The sequence below is a fragment of the Anopheles ziemanni genome, chromosome 3 (assembly GCF_943734765.1).
Source record: "Anopheles ziemanni chromosome 3, idAnoZiCoDA_A2_x.2, whole genome shotgun sequence".
Classification (NCBI taxonomy): Eukaryota; Metazoa; Arthropoda; class Insecta; order Diptera; family Culicidae; genus Anopheles; species Anopheles ziemanni.
The window spans coordinates 32711314-32732669 of NC_080706.1; the positions used below are offsets into that span (position 1 = coordinate 32711314).

Genomic DNA, 21356 nt, shown 5'->3' on the forward strand with positions numbered 1-21356 from the left:
TTGTTGTGAAGTGGTGCGTTCTATACGTCGACGGTGGCGAGGCAAGTCCTCGCAGTCCCCCGGGGCGCAATGATTGCGAATGTGAAACTATTATCGCTGTTGGCAGCAGCAATCGCTCTAAACGGCCTCTCGGTGTACGGCAAAACTGTGCAAACGGCAACCACGACGGGCGACGGTGTTGTGACGGCAATTCAGCAGGACGAAAGTTTTCTCCAACAGCCACACTATCGAGGCAACGATGAGCTGGTCGATGTGTTGGCGCACCTGCAAAAGGAATATCCGGATTTGGCCAAGGTGCACACGATTGGGCAGTCGCGCGAAGGACGCCCACTGGCCGTGCTCGAGATACGCCCGAACGTGAACCGTCCGCGGCCGCTGCTGATGCCAATGTTTAAGTACGTGGCCAACATGCACGGCGATGAGACGGTGGGCCGTGAGTTGCTGCTGTACCTGGCCCAGTTCCTGCTGGCAAACTACGAGCGTGATCCGGAAATCCATGCCCTCGTCAACCAGACGGCAATCTACCTGATGCCGACAATGAATCCCGACGGTTACCAGCGGTCACGGGTAAGCGAAACTCGTCCATTGAAGGAAGCATATTGTAGCGAATGTTAAGGCCGAGACTAATTTGGTGTGGGAGTTGGTGGAGGTCTTTGAATGCCTTATGTTGGGCACCACCACCAGCGTGTAACCGTGACGTCAAACGCCAAGTGCGAAGTTATTCAAATCATCACTGTTTCTCGTAGAGTTACGAGCCTGCGTTCATGACACCATCAAAAAGGTGTAACAGATGGAATTGTTCCCATTACTGTCTCTGGCATGTTTTCGTCGCTACATTCGAGCACGCTAAGTGTGTCATTGGTGGGTAAATGGATCACTCGATACATCGAATACTACTTCGTAATATAGTTAATTGTTATGTTGCTCCCATTTCACACAGTTGATGCGCTAATCGATAATGACTGTACTTCCCAGGTGGATTTCCCTATGTGGTATTCCGCATACATATTTGAGTAGACGAGGTTCGATTCAATACGTATTGCACCTAGACGCGAGTTAAGAATTTGAATCAAGCAATTGCTCTGTCTGCAACAATCTCTACCATATAATCACTATTACTACTAAGTGGCCTACTATGATTAACCCTCCCCGTGGACGTTTTCTCATAACACAAAAACAGTCATGTGTGGTCGCTTGCTCCAAGACAATAGACGAACATGGCGGGCGTTCACAGCAACATTGTTTTAAAAGAAAGTATGTTTTGAAAATGAAAAGGAATTCTTTCCATCCGAAACGCCATGTGAATTCAAAAACTGAGACTCACAATCGATCGGTTTATGTATTATGCCAAAAAATGATACGTTTAATTTCATAATACCGTTCAACGCACAATCAGTGTTCGACAAAGAGAAACTATCATTTGCCTTACTACACGAGATCTAAGCCACACCTAAGCTATACACAATCTCGGGCTAGTACCGCGGCATAGCACACTACGTGCCTTTCACCTACAAATCTCTGGAAGTGCGTGCCACAGATTCGACCGGACTATAGACGGTGCGCGAACGTCAAAAACCGGTCAGCAGGTATCGCTCACTACTACCGGTCTTTATGTTATCCAGTTATGTCATCCAAAAACAGCTTTTAAGATACAGTTTAATGCTACTGTCCCACCTGCGTTTGACCGCCGTACGATGGTCCGCTGATCGCTGAAATTTGGATTCTTTTCCGGAGTCGTTTTCCATCATCCGGGGGAAACACGGGGAAACCGGCGATTCTAGGTCACAACTTTCACTTTCTTTCACCGGAGAATTTTACTACTAAAACAAGCACACTGTGATACAGGGAAATTCTAATGCAATGCCAATCGTTTTCCACTACTTCCCCCTAGTCCAAGCATCCAACCATCTGTAACCAACGACGACTGTCGATGTGCTTCGATGAGGTGGCACATGACGACGGTCATCGCCGGTTTGATGTATTGTTGTGAAAATGAGTTTTCACTTCGTATCCATTTGCGAGTTTTCATTTTTATAAAGTTACTGCCTGCTGCTATTCGCGAGGCAGTGGACCGTGTGAAAACCACGTTTGACACAGTTTAGCATCACATTGTCATCCGCTGGTCCAGCAGCACTTCTCTGTTAGAATGTTTGAATAACCAAACAGCAGAAAATGTGTGCTGGCCAGTCAGAAGCGGATGCTTGAATAGAGGATGCACATTATTTGTGGAGCGTAACGAAAATAGAAAGGTAACGGAAAGTTTATCTTAACATGTTGATGATGTTTCATAGTATAATTTTTGATTTGAATTCGATTGTTCACTAATTGGCTTCATAGTAAAAAGTATCCAATTTCGTTAATTTTGGGTAAAATAATTAGCTTTCAATGGAAATTTAGGATTTTGCCTCTACCGTAGCAAGCATCACTACAATATTAAAACGATACGATGATTAGGTGATAAGTAAAAGAAAAAATATAAAATTACACGCAAACTGATTGATAAAGTTTTTCACCATGTTGAAACTTGGGTTGAAAATTGTAAAACAACCGTTGGGAAAAACACGATATTTCGGTTCAATTCAGTCATCAAAAATAAAATAAAAGTAAAATCAATTGAGTCAAAATAAAATCAATCGAGTTCTGTGAATAGTGAATGAAAAGTAAAACTGGTGGATTTTACATCTTCATATCGGCCGCCGCAGATTTTGATGCTACTTTCCATTGAACTGATTCTTCAATCGAAGCATGGCAATTTCATTCATCCACATTAGCCAAACGTTTCTCATAGGGACTTGGATTGCCGATACATCACTGTTGTGTCTGCCATAAATCTACCTTAAGGTTATCAACACTTCCCATTGCCGTCTCCATTACGAATGCTTACCAAACAACCGTCGGCGCATCTCAAGGAGTTTGTACATTTGTTGTTATTCATAGCAAGCGATCACCAATGACGTTATATTCCATCATCCATCGGTGCCACCAACACTTGAACGCTTCCAAACGGCAAAGAAGGTTGTTCTGAGCCGGTTCGCAGTGCAGTTCGCAATTCTTATTCAAACGTTTCGTTTTTATTTTTCCTTCAGTATCTTGCGTCAGACTGGATGCGAGTGTGAATGGTTGCTACTTTATACGGTCACAGCATACGGTCCCCCGGCATAAGCTTGTCCCAGATGTCATTATCTCGGGGTTAACCCATGGGCTTTTATGATTGGGTTTTCCCGAAGATGTTTTCCTACTCCAAGATGCAAGCATCAAGGCGAGATGAACATATTTTATCAGAGCATCAAGAAACGAACCGGGCCAGGCCAGGCCAGTAGAAGGCAGAATCCAGAAACGGGACCAAACGGGACACTTAATTAGCACCTTTGCGTTCCCCGCTCCGTCTGGAAGCGTATGACTGTGGTGTTAAGAGACCGTGTTGTCCTGGAAAGATTTTATTCGGACCCAAGTCTTCCGTTCTTCAAATGTAAGATTTGCAGCCGTGTTTGTTGGATTCGTGTTGGTTTCTCTAAGCAATGATCAGTCCCAGGGCACCAACATTGGCCCCGGAACTGCCAACACCAGGCAGTCTCATTTAGTACGTTTGAAACGTGATTCATTTTTTGTGTGTGGTTAGTGTACCTACTAAACAAAATAATCCCCCATCCGCCGGCCACACGCGGGGACTGGCAGTGGATCTGCTGCCACGAGATAACCTTTTCCGGTATTGTACACGCCCTGGTCACCCCAATGGGTGCAAAAATGTGTTTTGCTAGGAAACCCCCCGATTTAATGCTTTGATAGACATCACATTTGGTCGTTGTGTTTCCGACCAGAGTTCAGAGTTTTCCAGCTGACCCATTCGTTAACGGTTCACTGTAGTAACACAATGAAAAAAATAAGTAAAATGGTGCACATCGCAAAAGACTGGCTGACAAGGCGCATTGGACGCACGTCCGCCCGATGAGGAAGCAAAATGGTTTCATTTGTTTGTGTTTTGATTATGAAATAACATTTTGCCAATCTATTCGGTGGTACTAATATTTTATGAAATAGAACTTTTTTTGCTTTTACCTTGCATTGATAAAGTACAAGCAAGTCGCGATGTGTTATCACATGTCGACAGAGCAGGACAAAACATACTTCCAAAGGGTACGAAGCAAAAAAACACGTTTTTCCAGAAGGAACCAGGCAGGGTCGATAACTGGCTGATTGATGATGCCACAGGCTAAACACGAGAACATATGTTTGGAAACAAGTCGTGCTCAACCGCCTCGAATGAATAATTATTCAACACCGTTCCACGCCAGACCAAGGAGGAAGCAGAGCCTAATTCCTCGAGCCAATCGTTCATCCAGGAAATTAAAACAGCGACACCTACGCAAACAAAATGTCACGTCTCATCCCCACCGGAAAAGTCGATACCATTTTTATCCTACCGTTTATCGTGCCCACGCGTTTGGGATGCAGTTTTCCTCCCACCCACGGGTTTCGGTTTTTCTTTTTAACTTTTCGCTTCCGTCGATGACGCAGTCATCAGCATCTTATCGTATTTATTTTCCTTCCCGGCCAAGGGAAATTGTGTTGGAAAACCCACTATGACGTCCGAGAGGGAAGCGATTCATTTCCAATCTATGGCCGTCCTGTGGTGCGTGGGAGACACTCTTTAACGCAGTGTGTGGGAAAACGGCACGCTTCATTTTTGTGTGTCCATAATGTGTATTTGTTTCCAGTAAACCCGTAAAGTAGATATATTGTTACGAACGTGCCATCGTAAAACAAAAATGTTGTATTAAGGAGGAACGTAAAAGCGATAACTTTATTACACTGCTTCGATTTAATAATTTTCTCCATCGTTCGTGCTTTCAGGAAGGCGTATGTGAGTCTCCGTCGGACTACACGGGACGCTACAATGCGGCCAATGTCGACCTGAACCGTGATTTCCCGGATCGCTTCGACGACGAGCGGACGCGCCACCAGCGGATGAAGCGCCGCCAGCCGGAAACGGTGGCCGTCATGAGCTGGATCCTGAACAATCCGTTCGTGCTGTCCGCAAACCTGCACGGCGGTGCCGTCGTTGCCAGCTACCCGTACGATAACTCCATGTAAGAGAGACGATTAATTTTTCGTAACAGCAGTAGGGTTTGAAGAGTTTTATTCTACTCTCCCATAGCCACCATCACGAATGCTGCGAGGATAGTCCGACGCCGGACAATCGGTTCTTCAAGTATGCGGCACTAACGTACGCGGAAAATCACCCGGTGATGCGCCAGGGCCGTGATTGCAACGAAACGTTCCAGAATGGCATCACGAACGGTGCGTACTGGTACGAGCTGAGCGGTGGCATGCAGGACTTCAACTACGTCTACAGCAATTGCTTCGAGGTGACGCTGGAGCTGAGCTGCTGCAAGTTTCCGCCGGCCACGGACCTGCCGAAGGAGTGGAACAAGAACAAGCGCAGTCTGATCGAGTACATGAAGCTGGTGCATGCTGGTGTGAAGGTAAATGTTTGGTGAACGTCGTTTACGAGACCCGTAAAGAAGCCAGCTCCGTCATTTTATCTTTTGATCTCTTTCTCCTGTTAGGGTCTTGTCACCGACAGTGCCGGCTATCCGATCAAGGATGCGGATGTCATCGTGAGCGGTGTCGATCGTAACGTGCGCACGACCGATCGTGGCGAATACTGGCGCCTGCTCGTACCGGGAGAGTATAATATCCGCGTCGAAGCTGTTGGGTATGTTACAAAAGAAACTCTTCGAGAAATAGTGGATATTAGGTGCACTATTTAATGCTTTGTCTTACCTTGCAGTTACTACCCGAGTGAGGAAGTGCACGCGGTGGTTGACACCGACCGGACGCTTCGCCTGAACTTCAGCCTCAAGAGCTACGACTCGCAAGAAGGTATCTAAAGCCACCATCGCCATACCTACCGTGTGTCGATTTTGCCAGCGTTTTCATTCGTTCGCATGCACACGGAAAGAGCGGATGGAAGTTTAAAGTTTGCTGCCGTAATGCTAGCTTGTTAGAGCGAGGCCGGGTCGGCAGGGGGCATGACACTCTAGTAGCATTAAAAGGTGGAGAGAGGGAGAGAGGGCAAGCTAACCAAAATGCTAACTAACATACGTAACGGGTGGTGGGATTTCTATTTCCAAAAACAAACCTGTAAATCTTTCTTCTCGAACAGTGTACGCCTGCCGCTGTATGATTTAACTGGGACGGGGTGCTAAACTCCCGAAAATGAGAAGAGTCAACAAACAATCGTTTAACCAAAAGTTGGCCACAGTATGTACCTACAAAAACATCACTTGAATCATGCTTTAGGGGCTTCAGTAACTTACAACCAACTTCCTCACACACAAACACAAATTATGAACAAAATCATTCAATATCTACAAGTAAAGGCGTGTATGAAAGGAGTATGGTATTTTAAATTTAATAATATTGTTCATTTAAGCAGTATTTAGCAGCCTTCAAGTTAGCGTTGATCGGCAAGACATTGTACGGAAAAACATGTACACCCTCTTTACGAGAATAATGTTGAAAGGGAACTTTGGTAGCTCCGAACTGTTTTGCTTTGCGTAACTTAAGGTTTAAACGAATGTTACTACATGCTCGAATATGCTAGCTAACCCATTCCCATTCGGCGCTCCCTTTACGCTGTAAACACTAATCATACTAACCGCAAGCTAATTGCACAACTACTAAAAGAAGGAATCATCTGGTAGCTTAAAGGCAAACTGTGGGATACTTGGTTCTGATTGTATCTGTTGCTTCGATACGTGCATTGTAATAACGGATTTATTTTATCGAGCAAAAGTTACTTAGATTTGGTTGGAATTTGAAATGATTTTTACGCAACTGTATCTCGAATTCTCGAAGCAAGTGTAAACTGGAGAAGGATTTTCATATTCGCCTTTTTGACCTTCTCACAACGTGAGCCATGCTTCTCATATTCGTTTTCGTTTATTGTATGTGCATACCACAAAGATTTCAATGGCACGTGTGCGCTTCCATTACACTTCACAGTGTGGTGGATTTTCGTCACGTAAATCTCGTATTCAAAACGAATGTTGGAAAAGAAAATCTCTCAGTGCAGCAGCTGCGTATCTTTAATTGAATCCTCAATCCTTCAAGGATATCCCATCTGGAAAATATCCATCAGAATCCACCGATGGTACGCGTTGCAGCAAACACGGTGTGGTGGGCATCGAGTAGCGGGTGATAACAAAACATTTCTGTTCCGTTTATATCGGGGAAGGATTCACCAAACCGCCAATGGACGGATGGCATGATAAAATCATTGTTGTTGTTGTGTAACTAATGTTGTACGTTTCTGCGGGTTTTAAGCAAACACCGTTGAAACCCCTATGTCCCCGTCCCCACAAGTGCTCCCATTAAACGATGTACATTCGGTCCCCAAGGAGCGCCCCCTTAAAGTAGACAGGAACAATATAAATATTGGCCGGACCGGAGCCAACGTTGTCCTAGTTTTTTTTTTTAATTATGAATCACTGTAAATGTTTAGAGTATCAAGTTCTTTCCTCGCTGTAAAATCTTTATCCGAAATACACACCACATGTTAAAAACGTATCAACATTACCAAATGAACTATTCGAGTGTAATATTTCACGGCACGACACAGTGCGTTCGAATTTTTGTGTGTATGTATGTGTACAGAAATAAAAGGGAATATATACAAATAAAAGATAAATAATCCCGCATGCCCACAGGCTGGAATGGAAGTTTGCTCCCGGCGGAACTGGAACTAATGTATACCTGAAACGAAAGGGTAACATATTGTAATATAAATAACTTTAAGATGTTCGTCTGTTCGTTCTCTGCCGTTTGTGCGTGTCCTGTATTGGTTGTTTGTGTGTGTGTATGTGTCCCTTAGTGTACGCGGATGTATGTGCGCCCCGAAGTGATATTTCACATGCCTTACGGTGATCTCTTACTTTCAGATGCTGTACATCATATTTAATAGCGATTTAGAGCTTAGCCTAACAATAACTCATAGTACTAACAAAACTAAACAACTCTTACCATCCCCACGCACATGTAAATACGCGTTAAATTATGCTGCGCGGGAATGCTGGACATTATCGCACGAAAAAAAGGCGGAAGAGAAAAGAGACAAGTTATCGTTGGCCATAATGTGGTGTCACTGTTTGTTACAGCACCGTCCAAAGCGGAGCAGGTCCGCGTGGTGCGTGAAACCTTCGATCAGTACGGTTTTGCGAAGACGCCACAGTTTGTGCACCATAACTACACCGCGATGGTGAGGTAAGCTGGAGCGAAATTATATGCTACAAGATTTCTTACTGTAACAAATGAAACCTCCTTGCTTTCTTGTAGTTATATCAACGAACTTGCCGCAAACTACCCGTCGATCACGCACCTCTACTCGATCGGGAAGTCCGTGCAGGGGCGCGACCTGTGGGTGATGGAGATCACGGAAGGGCCGGGCAAACACGTGGCCACTAAACCGGAGGTTAAGTACATCGCCAACATGCACGGCAACGAGGTGGTCGGTCGAGAGTTACTGCTGCTGTTCGCAAAGTATCTGTGCGAGAACTACAACGCGACGGAGCGCGTAACACGCTTGGTGCGTCAAACTCGGTTGCATCTGCTGTTCAGCATGAATCCGGACGGGTACGAGATGGCCGACATACACGACAAGGAGAACCTGCGGGGGCGCTCGAACGCGAACAATGTCGATCTGAATCGCAACTTTCCGGATCAGTTTGGGCGCAACCAGTGGAACGCACACCAGGAGCCGGAAACGCTGGCCGTCATGAACTGGTCGCGCTCGACGCCATTCGTCCTGTCGGCAAACTTGCACGGTGGCGCACTGGTAGCAAACTACCCGTACGATGACTCACCGAAGGACTTTGGCGACACGAGCAGCAATCCGCGCACGGTGGTCAATCCGACTGAGGAGGACGAACTGTTCAAGTATTTGGCGCACGTGTATGCAAATGTGAGTAGAAACGCTGCTTGTACCAAATTGTCCAAAGGGGACCCATCAAGATTTGTTATTTCCACGGTCGTCGAATAGACGTTAAAGACAAATTACCATGGCAACGGGAAATTTGTCAATTGCGTTACTTCTATAGCGCTTAACACCCCGGGAATGTGCTGCATCTATTACTTTTGACAGCGCCACAAAGCAATCCATGCGATTCAATTATAATCCTAACATAAATCAATTGTTTTGCTGTTGTATTTCAATTATTTCATATCCTTATAATATACATATGTGTGCTTATATTCTAGTGTGTTGGCGTTGAATTCAAACGTATTATAATATAGCACAGAACTGTTGCTTTGCTATAGAAATGCGCGCCGTGTATGAAAAAACGACTTAGTACGACCTCGTATAGTGCAACCGAGCAGATTGAAATCGATGAAACCATTTCTCATAATATTTACAATATTTTTTTTGTTAACCTATGCAACCTACGCAACTACATTATAACAGGCCACATCCGTTCCTTCTTTGTAGTCTCACACGACGATGCACTTGGGTAAACCGTGTCCCAAATTCATCAAGGAGAGCTTCCCCGACGGCATCACGAACGGTGCCGAGTGGTACGGCGTGACCGGAGGCATGCAGGACTGGTCCTATGTGTTTGGCGGTGCGTACGAGCTTACACTCGAGGTGAGCTGCGTGAAGTTTCCACCCGCATCCGAACTGCCCGAGTTCTGGCACCAGAACCGCGAAGCGCTGCTTCAGTACGTCGAGCAGGCACAGCACGGTCTGACCGGAACGGTGCAAAGTACCATCGGCCACGCTATCGCTCGCGCCACCATCCAGATCAACCAGCTCGACCACGTCAGCTACACGACGGTCGACGGTGACTACTATCGGCTGCTCCTGCCCGGACTCTACAACGTCACGGTTGAGGCGGAGGGCTACGAGTCGCAAACGCAGGAAGTTCGCATCCCACCCGAAGCCACCCAAGCCGTGCGTGTCGATTTTCAGCTGATGCGTGACGATCCACAGCACTGGTCGTCGGCGTACGACTTCCGGCAGCTGGAGAACATCCTCAAGACGCGATACCATTCGGACGAGGAGCTGAAGGCGACCATGGGGGAGTTTGAGAATCGGGACTACAAAACAGTGGAGTTCGAATTAAGTGGAAATGAGGTTTCGATGGCGTATCCTTCCATTAAGGTGACCGATCATGTAAGTAGCCGTAGTCATTCATTCAGAAAAAAACCAATGAAGGTTATGTTTTTAATACAATACTTTTACCTAACAGATCGGCTCACCGGAGGAAACAAAACTGCACATATTGATCGTGTCGTCACTCTTCCAAACGGCCGCGGTCGGGCGCGAAATGGTGATCAATCTGGCCCGCCACGTTCTCGCCGGTTACAACATTAAGGAACCGTTATATATCAAGCTCCTCGAGAACGCGGTGCTACACTTTGTGCCAGTGAAGAACGACTTTGTGGAGATCGTGCAGCAGTTTCGGGCTAACGAATCCGTGTGCAATCCGATGCTTCGAACGGACGAGTTGGCCGATAAGCTACTGAACGCAGAAACCGATCACCAGAAGGATATGTTCCTGCGCATGCTAAAGGAGGAGGAGTACGATCTGGCGCTAACTTTTGCGGCCGGAGGCCACGATGTGTTGTAAGTTCGAGGGGCGAAAAACTTAGAATGCTTTTCAATTGTGATTTCACTCAACCTTGTTTATTTCCATAGCTTCCCACACACCGACGATCAGGTGGCGATCTATTCGCGCTTCGCTGACAAAATCCGAGGTCACAAGTACCGACAGGCACAAAGCGACCAGTGCACGATCGATGCCGGTCAGTTGCATCAAGTGGAGTCCACGCAACACGTGACCAACGCGATTCACAATCTGTACGAAGTGCCACTCTTTACGCTCCAACTGGGATGTTGCAAGATGCCGACCGAAACGAGCATTGCCACCGTCTGGCGGCAGAATCTCGACCGCATGAGAAACTTTTTCCGGCTAGTCGATACCGGCATCCGTGGGTACGTGCGGGACGTTGCCGGCAACCCGTTGCGACGGGCGATACTGCGCGTGCAAGGTAACAAGCTTATCTACAAGGTTACACCCAATCTGGCCCACTTCCGCATCGTGCTCCCGTCCGGCTCGATGAACATCGAAATCAGTTGCTTCAACTATACGTCCCGCATGGTACCGATCTCGCTGAACGATAACCAGATTCTTGATCTGGGCGATATAGTCATGCAGGAGGCGGCTCGACCACGGGAGAGCATAGTTGCGCCACCGGTTACGGCCATCCCATACCCACCCCACCAAGGGAAGGATTTTGGCGTGCTCGAACCGAGCAAAACGATGAAAGTTTTCCCACTAGATGGTGGTGTTGAAATTAAAACCGACCCCGCAGGTAGTGCGGCAAGTCCGGTTCGGTTGAGTGGTAAGTGACGCGCGGCAGCACCGTCAAGTTTGTTTCCTCTTTGTTAAATCCTTATTTGTGTTTACGTTCAGGAATCGTACTGGACGATGCCAATCACCCGCTGCCGGGTGCGAAGGTGTACGTCACCGAAGGAAACGCCAAGGGAGGAAAGATTCTTGCCACGGGCAATACGGGACAACTGGGTAAATTCCAGTTCGAGGAAGGTATTCCGGTGGAGAAGGACATTGTCGTGCACGCCGAGCCATCCGGCTACGAGGCGGGTGAAAAGTAAGTATTAGAGAGGAACATTTTCCGTTTGCCTTTAATGAATCGTTCAAATGCAACGGTATCGAAATCGTCATACTTAATATTTATGAACTGCAAAAGATGTTTAATAACATTTAAAAGCTAAAGACTACTTTGACCTCATTCAACCCTTAGCATCGTTGTAACAATCTACCATTATAGGATTACTGGGTTTTACGTACCATTTAGATAATCCCAGCAGTGTTCTTAGATCTTCAAACGAAGCAAGTCTCAAGTTAGAGAAAGGCTAGATTCTAGAAAACGACTAATTGTTTACTTGACCCGTTTGGTGTTCCAAGATGTAAGTACGACGATCAAGTGCTTTACTATAGGCTTGCAGCATTTGACGATCTAAGTACACTGCTGTAATTCGTCAAAAAATATGATCTGCTCTCTGCTTTAGATAATGAATATGCAAAGATTTTGTTTCGTTCGATACTGCCTCTTGAAACTATCGCTCCTAGTTTCTTCAGATTCCTACGTTGTGTTTTATTTTTAATTATCTCAAAATGGAAAACGCGTGCTTCTCGTGCCAATATCCAAACGCAAGAGAGTGCTACGATACAGAAAAAGTTGATCTAGCCTGCTGCGTTGGTAAAAAATTGCACCCTTGAAACGCAGTCAAGAAACGCCTACTCGAATCTACTCGTTACAAATTTACACAATTCAAACCAGCCATTCCGTTCTGAACAGATTTGTTTAAGGGCTTCGAAGGGTTTTATAAGAAAACATTGCAATTTTAAGTACCATTCCTTCTTACTGTGCACTATTTTCCTTTTCCCTCCTCAGACAAATTCGCCTCGGACCGGTAGGTGGCGCGCCCGGTCTCGTGTTCCGTCTGACGCGCGATGAACGTATTCTCGGGCTGCCGCGACTGCTGTTCGTCATTCTGGCCGGATGCGGCTCGGTTGGCATCATCGCCTGTGGCATCCTGTGCTTCACGTACATTCAGGCTCGCCGGCGCGATTCGCGCTACTACTACAATTTCTCACTCCTGCCCCAGAAGGGCGAGCTGAACCGCAAGCTGTTCGACGACGACGAGGAAACGGAGCTGTTCCGGGCATCTACTACGAGTAGGTTTTCATAAAATCGAATAAGGTGTGTCTAAGGGGTGATCGCTTTTTTGTTCATACCGTTTGTTTCTCCTTCGTAGAACTGCAGCCATACTTTGACGACGAGCGGGATCCGCTCACCGACACCGAGGACGACAGTGAGGAGGAAATCGTCATGCTCAATCCATCCTTCCGTTCCGTCAGCCAGTCGTAACGGCGGCGTCCTTCCTTTTCTTCAAGCGAAAGCAAATTCTATCTAAGTTGACTTGACAGTCGACAGCCAGTTGGAAAAGCAGTTAAAATTTTATACCAGAACACCCTTTAATACCTTCGCATCGTTTCAAACGATCCAAACCCCTCTTACGATGTTCCCAGTGTAATGTTTTCCATGCTTTCCCAAACCACTTACCACTCTTGCCTTGGAATATGTGCGTTTTGGAAGAAGGTTAAGGTTCAAGCGAAGAGGAGAAAAAAGAAACAAACGACAGAAAGGGCTTACGTGTGATAAAAAGAAGTGAAGTAGTACAACGTTATTAAAAACTAACAGCAAAAGAAGGAAAAAGTTCTGCCAGCAGCAGCAGCAGCAAAGCCCAGTACTGCATTTCCGCAAGCTCTCATTCCCCTCGTGTGTGACCTGATTGACCAGCACGTTGCGCGGGTAACATTCCCTCGGGCCGTTGTTTAAACTATAAGTGATAAGAGACGAACATTAACGCCCGCTATAGCTAGGGACGGAAGGGTAACTTAAAATGCCGAGTATCTGCAAATAATGGCCTCTACGAAATATCGAAATTCGAATAGGACATATCTGATGATGGCCACCTTGAAAGGGACAGACTCCAATGTCTAGTGAGTGAGTGAGTGTAGCGCAGCAAAGCGAATACTTGTGCGAAGCGTTTTTAGACTAATTTATTATTATGTTTATATAAGTTCTAAACTCAAATAAACGTGTTTATTACCGTGTTGCAAAAACGAACCCACAAAAAATGACTACAGATTCACGACGATTCTCATTTATCCGGTGGAAGGAATTATCCCGGGAAAATGTTTCGGGGTAAGTCGAATTAAGCGAAACACAAGAAGAAAATCTGCTGCAATCGCACCCCAAAAGGTGTGCCTGTTTTATTCCACATGTTTTCAAATGGTTTAAATTATCGTACGCCTGTTTTCTTACTGTGTGTTTCGTTTGCCACTTCTATCTTGCAATAGAATGACTTGTCTGCATATTTTACTGTACGGTAAACGGCATCGTTGTCTTGCGTTTGTTTCGTAAGCACACTTTGGAAGACTCCGGAGGGGAAAAATGTGGTCTGTTATTTTGAATTCGTTTCATGAACACGTCCGCCTTGCGCGTTCGCGCGATGACACAACAACTTTATGGAATTCCATGAATGCCATGTGCCTTTCGCCCTTTTGTGACCATTTTCCTCCTTTTCCTATCCGATTATCTTTTTATTAGGGATGATTGAAAGGATGATTTTGGAAAGAAATGGTTGGGAGACGCCTACCAAATGGACATCCGAAATGTACAAACACCGAATCCTTAACTGCATACAAGTTTCTCTGGACTGTATTTGCCAACGCGTTTCACTATCTCCCGTTCATGGCAACCAGCTCAATCCAGTTGTTGGTTTCAGTTCAACTCTGTATCTGCATAGTCATTTACAGGAAATGTCTTCGGTTCCTAAATATCTCCACTTTGCACTTTGCTAATGCATATTCGGCTGCGGATATTTCTGTTACACTGCGCCCGATTTCTATACAATCTACTGCATAATGCATTTTTAAGCGCACAATCTGACCGCGTGCTTTCTTCTGCATTTTCATTCATGTTGTTTTCAGTATTGGTTTTTTTCTCCCTCGCTTGTTTGTTTTATTTCACCATACAATTTTCGCTGTCGTCCGTGTAACTTTCTTAGTTTTTCGGAGAGCAACAGTTTGGGGTCGAATAATCAACACGAATTAAATTGCATAAAAAACGCGCACAACAGACCGTGTAAGGTGATATGGTTAAAAACTAAATAAAATAAGAACAAAAGAAACGGTCTACGATTTGTGATAATATGTTGGTGTGTTTATATTTTCCATCTTTTTATAGTTTTTCTTTTCAGTTAGTTTCCATTATTTTACTTCAACTTCAAACTTCCGGATTTTCAAACACTCCATATCTAATGGCCGCGGCGGTGTAAGCGGTTCTTATGTTCGCGTGTATATACAAAGATATATTTTTCACAGCTAACACGAGAACCACCACCACCACAATCATTGGAAGGAACAAAAATCTAAACCGTTGTCATTGTTTCCATTATTAAAAAAAGAACACTAGATGTGTCAGAATCAGAAGGTAAGACAACACGCCTTCAGTAGTTTTCCCCTCTCGTGTGTGCGCAGCAGCGCGCGCGCGCGCGCGTGGTTGAATGATCCTCACCCCCTCTCCTACTCTCTTGTTCACCCACACGAGCAACAACCGCAACCGACCTCCTAACCTACTCCCTCCTCCACATCATGCGCATCAAACTATTTCATCCTTCTTCTGGCCAAAGTAGTGTGTGTTGGATCGCTGACTTTCCGCATTCACTTATGTTTTGTCGTCTTCTTCTTCTTCGTCGTCGTCGTCGTCGTCGTCATCGTCGCTGTCGGTTCAATAAATAAGAGAGACTACTATCCATTTCTAGTCGCGCGAAAAAAAAATCAACTGTCCACCGGAGTTTCGAATAACTAAATTCGTAACCCGCTACCGAGGGAGCCCTCGGAGGATGTGGGACCATCCGCGGGACGTAGAATCGTTACGGTGGTTTGGCCGGAGTTCTCGAAAAATAGAGAATATACAACTCCAGGACGTCAGACAGAGGAAGGTGGTCGGCCGGCGGTAGAGGTTGGCAGGCAGGCAGTACATGTTTTTACGTTGTATCTTCGGGGATGTACGTCGTATGCTGATGGGATGATGTATACGATGATGAGGGGGCGCACGCGGCAAGGCAACAAGAAGTTCGACATTGAAAAGTGCTTGCCTGTGTTGAACGACAGCCGTTTTAGTCCTCTTCTTCAGATTCAGTTTCTGTAAAAAGAAATTTAAAAAACACACATACACAATTCACATTAGAGAAGCTAGGCTTGCTTGCTTAGATAGGGAAGTTTTTAAAGCGGGTTACTAGCGGGATAGTTTTTAAATCTGATATTGATCAACATTTACTATATTTGTTACACTACAGTATCTGGGCAATCTAATGATCGAATCGAAGATTAAACCACGAATCTACTGAAGTGTTACCTTCCGGATCGATCTTGCATCCATTTAAAGACGGCTTTCGCACGAAAAGCATCTGAAATACCGTGTTTGCCAAGGATGCGTACTGCTGCGTTGTGCACCATAAAATAAAAGGCTTTCTCATTCGTTGCTGGATATTTAGGAGATTTTTCGGATGATGACAAGCCTTGTCATTAACACGAAATTACCTCAATGATATGTTGGAAGAATGGAGCTGCCGTAGACAAAAAACCAACAAATCGAAACAATTGTTGTTTTTGTTGAATCTTCCATATTGCTGTAGCACATTCAAATTAAAGTCCGCCGGCGAACCCACTGCTGGACTTATTGGGCCAGAAAATCAAGCAGGTTTCTACCATGTGCGTATTATTCATTTTGTTTTTCTCTCTTTTGAAACAACGATTTACTATGCCTATTTTCCAAATGTGACAACTTCTTTAACCACACGGCGACCATAGGGGACTGGGTAAGCAGTAGCGCACACCCATCCGGGAGTCAGATCCGGCGGTGAAACGAATTGTCCGTATCCTTTTTCTCTAGCATACGGCTTACGAACGTACAAATGGCACACCGTCATCATGCCATGCACGCGGTTAAACCTATGCTACCACCATCCATCCTTCCCCATTATATCTCATGCCCCCCCAACCCCCGTCTTTCTTACCTTCTTCGGCGTTCTGCAACCACTCGATGAACTTCCTCATCTGCTCCAGAAAGTGCATCTTGCCCTTGTTCGAATGGCCCTCCTTGTACCACTTCAGGATCGAGTCCTCGGTAACAACTTCGGCTGCAAATGAATTAACAAAAAGTTACGATAAAAATTGATCAAATGGGTCTCCTCCTTCCCTTCCCTCCCATGCAATTCAAACACGATGGAAACTTACTCTTGTAAAACAGCAGCACAATCTTGGAGAATGCCTTCATGAAGTGCATGTTTTCGTAGCAAAACTCTTGCACCTTCAGCAGCAGCGCCATCTCCGACCGGTCGGTGGAGGTGAACGCCTCGAACAGCTGCGTGTAGGTGCGCAGATGCTTCAGTGCCTGCTCCGCAACCAGTTCTTCCTTCTTGTTCCACTCGGCTAGCGACATTACGGTGGACCAAATCTGAATGGATGAACCGCGATGGACGGAATATTAGTTACGTGGTGTTGGTTTGACGAAGCGGATGTGATCGTTGCCGGAGCGTACTGTCACAATTCCAAATGCTCCTTTTCTCTCCGCATTGAAACGAAGAGAAGCTACAGAGAAGGGCATGAACAAGCAGCAAGCACGACGACAAATGACAAGAAAAACATTCCTGACAGTCAGGACAAAAGCTGCGTCGGATAGATTTATCCATGGTGCCACACCAAATAGGAGATGCATTATTATATGTATAAACACAATACTTACGAGACCAATGACTTCATGCTCGGGAATGTTAGATTTCGCCGACATGTCCTTCGTGTCGGCGATAATATCCTTAATTGTCTTGTTATCGTTAATATCATCAATAAGCAGCTGTGTAAGAAAGGAAAAAATGAAACAAAAACATACGCATTAGAATATACACGTTATGCAGCAGCCAAACATTGCGTCCCCACAAAATAAACACGAAATGTCCTAAATCTCGAAGTATCCAAATGACACGAAACAGAAATCATCGAATTCAGTACGATTTAGGATAGCTTTTGTTCTCTTATGCTCTACCAGACATAACGTCAACACCGGAAAGTGTTGGTGGAGGTTTGTGACCAAAAATAAATGTTTGGAACGCATCCCCACTGGCGCTGGAAACTTAACGGCAACGGACATTTACATTTCTATCGGCAAGCTTCGCGCATCTTGCAACGATTCATTTTATCGAACTAGTCTCGCTATTCGAAGAAGCTGTGGCAGATAATATGGCTGGCAGATGGTCCATGGAGGGCTGGAGATTGCCCACCGGATGCCATCCGCTGAAACAAATCTGTCCGTTTTCCTCTGGCACACGATTCCACACCAAAAGGATCAGTATTTTTGAATCCCAATTAGTTCTACTAACTTATGTGCCGTAGATAGCTATAGATACATTTTGCATCCGTAGAAATATGAAGTTGAATCGTCAAGGATCTGAGTTTTAATCCATCAGGCATTGGTAGGTTCCGTTGTTTGTTTTATTGCTATTCTTAAGATCTGTGGCAGATAGTATGGCTGGCAGATGGTCCATGGAAGGCTGGAGATTGCCCACCGGATGCCATCCGCTGAAACAAATCTGTCCGTTTTCCTCTAGCACACGATTCCACACCAAAAGGATCAGTATGTTTAAATCCCAATTGGTTCTACTAACTAATGTGCCGTAGGTATTTATAGATACATTGATCATCCGTAGAATATGAAGTAGAATCGTCCAGTAAGGATCCGAGTTTTAATCCATCAGGCATTGGTAGGTTCCGTTGTTTGTCTTATTCTTAAGATCTGTGGCAGATAGTATGGCTGGCAGATGGTCCATGGAAGGCTGGAGATTGCCCACCGGATGCCATCCGCTGAAACAAATCTGTCCGTTTTCCTCTAGCACACGATTCCACACCAAAAGGATCAGTCTTTTTGATTCCCAATTGGTTCTACTAACTAATGTGCCGTAGATAGTTATAGATACTAATTTGAGTGTCTAATTTGAACCGATTGCTGAACTTATTTTTTATTTTATTTATTTTATGTGACACGACATCCCCGTAGTGGGACAATGCCTCTCTCCTAAGAGAGTTTCGGTGACCGAAAGACTGTATATTATAGATCGGTAGTCAGCCGTTCTGGAGAGTATCAGACTCGAGATTCGATCCCACGATTTGCGCTACCGCTGCGTCATAAATACTTCTAGTGCAATTCGAGTTACACGTTTATACGAAGCGATAATGAAATAATGTGTGTGCTTTTCCGCACAACGGACCGTTACGTTATCATCCGCCGCGTTGCGTCAAAGTACGGAAGGCATGAAAAGGAAGCCCCTCCCATGCCCTCTTTTTATAATTTAGCACACATTCGACGCCTGCTGCTGGAGGATGTGTGTACACGCCAGGACAAGCAGGTTCTAATTAGGTGCAGTTCAGTCACGTATCGGGTTCGAAAATGGACGCTAATCCAAATGTCTGTGTGGAGTTACCTACCTGCGTCAGTTCTCGTTTTGCTTCCTGACTCGCTTGATTCATGTGGAGTTTGAAAATATCGGCCAGGTCCTTCTCGAGGAGCACCGTCTTGAGGTAGTCCTCGTTGCGCTTGTTCACGGGCAGGAATTCCATTAGGCGCGTGTCGAGACCGCCCTTGCGGAGGGTCGCCACCAGAGGCGCATTGCCACCTTTCTCCTGTTTATAGACCGTGAAGACTTCCAGCAGAAACTCTAGCGCTAGCCCGTCCTTCGTGAGGTGTTCATTGTTCAGCACGTGCAGCACTTGTGGCGGAATGGAACCATTAGCTAACGGAGACAAAAAAACGAGTTAAAAATTCAGTATGGGGAGGGAGGAAAAACAAAATATCAGCCAAATAAGCAACGTAATTATAACTCACCCATCCACAGGGCCGTCATACGCGCGAGCTTGATCCTTTCGAGTGGAGTAAAACCCTTGATGAAGATGAGAATTTTCTTCATTTCCTCCTCAAACATTTTCTCGAGATACTTGTATCGACGCATGAGCCGCATGAAGATCTGTAAAAGAACGATACGCGAGCCGGTTAGCTTTATTTCAACAGTATTAAATCATGTACCAGAAAGTAAAGAGATAGAACTGTCGGCATCGCAGAAAGATTTACTTCAATATCCTCCTCGATTTGTGAGGAACATTTCTAAAGCAAATTCAAGCAGGGAAACCAAATACAATATTGCACAAGTATCTACGCCGGATTTGATGTTATAGATTCATTCAACCGGTTCTAGCGAGTGCGTACATTCATTATTTGAAACTATTTTCTCTCTAGTCGATCTACTCATGGTTCTTCATATCTTCCGATGCTGCGAATACACAGCGATCGGTACGTGGTTCGCCATCGTATCAAAAAGATGGGTAATGTCGAACTCGCAGAAAGATTTACTTTAATACCCTCCTCGATTTGGGAGGAGAATTTCTAAAGCAAATTCAAGCAATGAATTCTAGGTACAATATTGCACAAGTATCTACGCCGGTTTGATGAAGTATTTCATGCAAACGGTTCTAGCGAGTGCGTACATCCATGATTTGAAACTATTTTCTCTCTAGTCGATCTGCTCATGGTTCTGGATCGTTTTCATATCTTTCAATACTGCGAATACATACGATCGGTATGTGATTTCTCGCCATCTTAATAGAAAGATGGGTAATGTCGAACTCGCAGAAAGATTTACTTTAATACCCTCCTCGATTTATGAGGAGAATTTCTAAAGCAAATTCAAGCAATGAATTCTAGGTACAATATTGCACAAGTGTCTACACCGGATTTGATGAGGTAGTTCATGCAAACGGTTCTAGCGAGTGCGTACATCCATTATTTGAATCTATTTTCTCTCTAGTCGATCTGCTCATGGTTCTGAATCGTTTCCAAGTCTTTCGATCGGAGCTGCGAATACACAGCGATCGGTATGTGATTTCTCGCCATCTTAATAAAATGATGGGTAATGTCGAACTCACAGAAAGATTGACTTTAATACCCTCCTCGATTTGTGAGGAGAATTTCTGAAGCAAACTTAGGGCATGAATTCTAGGTACAATATTGCACAAGTATCTACGCCGGTTTGATGAGGTAGTACATGCGAACGGTTCTAGCGAGTGCGTACATCCATTATTTGAAACTATTTCCTCTCTAATCGATCTACTCATGGTTCTGAATCGTTTTCATGTCTTCCGATCAAAGCTGCGAATACGCAGCGATCGGTACGTGATTTCTCGCCATCGTATCAAAAAGATGGGTAATGTCGAACTCGCAGAAAGATTTACTTTAATACCCTCCTCGATTTGTGAGGAGAATTTCTAAAGCAAATTCAAGCAATGAATTCTAGATACAATATTGCACAAGTATCTACACCGGTTTGATGAAGTATTTCATGCAAACGGTTCTAGCGAGTGCGTACATCCATGATTTGAAACTATTTTCTCTCTAGTCGATCTACTCATGGTTCTGAATCGTTTTCATGTCTTCCGATCAAAGCTGCGAATGCACAGCGATCGATACGTGGTTTATCGTCATCGTATCAAAAAAGATGGATAATGTCGAACTCGCAGAAAGATTTACTTTAATACCCTCCTCGATTTGTGAGGAGAATTTCTAAAGCAAATTCAAGCAATGAATTCTAGGTACAATACTGCACAAGTGTACACCGGATTTGATGAGGTAGTACATGCAAACGGTTCTAGCGAGTGCGT

General features: G+C 45.0%; 2 protein-coding genes across 7 annotated transcripts in view; one reads left to right on the plus strand and one right to left on the minus strand.

The window, feature by feature from the left end:
* The window catches only part of LOC131288370 (protein krasavietz), a 340776-nt gene that overhangs the window by 314466 nt on the left and 4954 nt on the right, over window positions 1–21356 (minus strand). For all 5 annotated transcript variants that reach the window (XM_058317494.1, XM_058317496.1, XM_058317499.1 and 2 more), the window contains 6 exons: window positions 19531–19669; window positions 19134–19438; window positions 17401–17508; window positions 16893–17112; window positions 16673–16795; window positions 15771–15798 (listed from right to left, as the gene is read on the minus strand). In XM_058317494.1, the coding sequence (XP_058173477.1) occupies window positions 15773–15798; window positions 16673–16795; window positions 16893–17112; window positions 17401–17508; window positions 19134–19438; window positions 19531–19669 (921 nt within the window). In that variant the 3' untranslated portion in view covers window positions 15771–15772. The remainder of the gene's footprint in view (window positions 1–15770; window positions 15799–16672; window positions 16796–16892; window positions 17113–17400; window positions 17509–19133; window positions 19439–19530; window positions 19670–21356) is intronic.
* On the plus strand, window positions 116–13030 carry LOC131288363 (carboxypeptidase D). Of its 2 annotated transcripts, none has more exons than XM_058317487.1 (13): window positions 116–567; window positions 4852–5087; window positions 5156–5483; window positions 5568–5716; window positions 5792–5883; window positions 8160–8265; window positions 8338–8962; window positions 9488–10171; window positions 10248–10624; window positions 10697–11373; window positions 11475–11670; window positions 12478–12761; window positions 12842–13030. In XM_058317487.1, the coding sequence occupies exons 1-13, from the start codon at window positions 382–384 to the stop codon at window positions 12952–12954; spliced, it is 4053 nt and encodes a 1350-aa protein (XP_058173470.1). In that variant the 5' UTR covers window positions 116–381; the 3' UTR covers window positions 12955–13030. The 2 variants fall into 2 exon arrangements, with proteins under 2 accessions (XP_058173470.1, XP_058173471.1); XM_058317488.1 differs by having other exon boundaries at window positions 139–567; window positions 10697–11403.

Bases quoted from the DNA above. Each gene is read 5' to 3' on its own strand.
- LOC131288363 (XM_058317488.1), top strand. From the start codon at position 382: ATGCCAATGTTTAAGTACGTGGCCAACATGCACGGCGATGAGACGGTG. The intron at 5,717-5,791 runs GTATGTTACAAA...CTTACCTTGCAG, and splicing joins ATCCGCGTCGAAGCTGTTGG to TTACTACCCGAGTGAGGAAG. The intron at 12,762-12,841 runs GTAGGTTTTCAT...TCTCCTTCGTAG, and splicing joins GTTCCGGGCATCTACTACGA to AACTGCAGCCATACTTTGAC.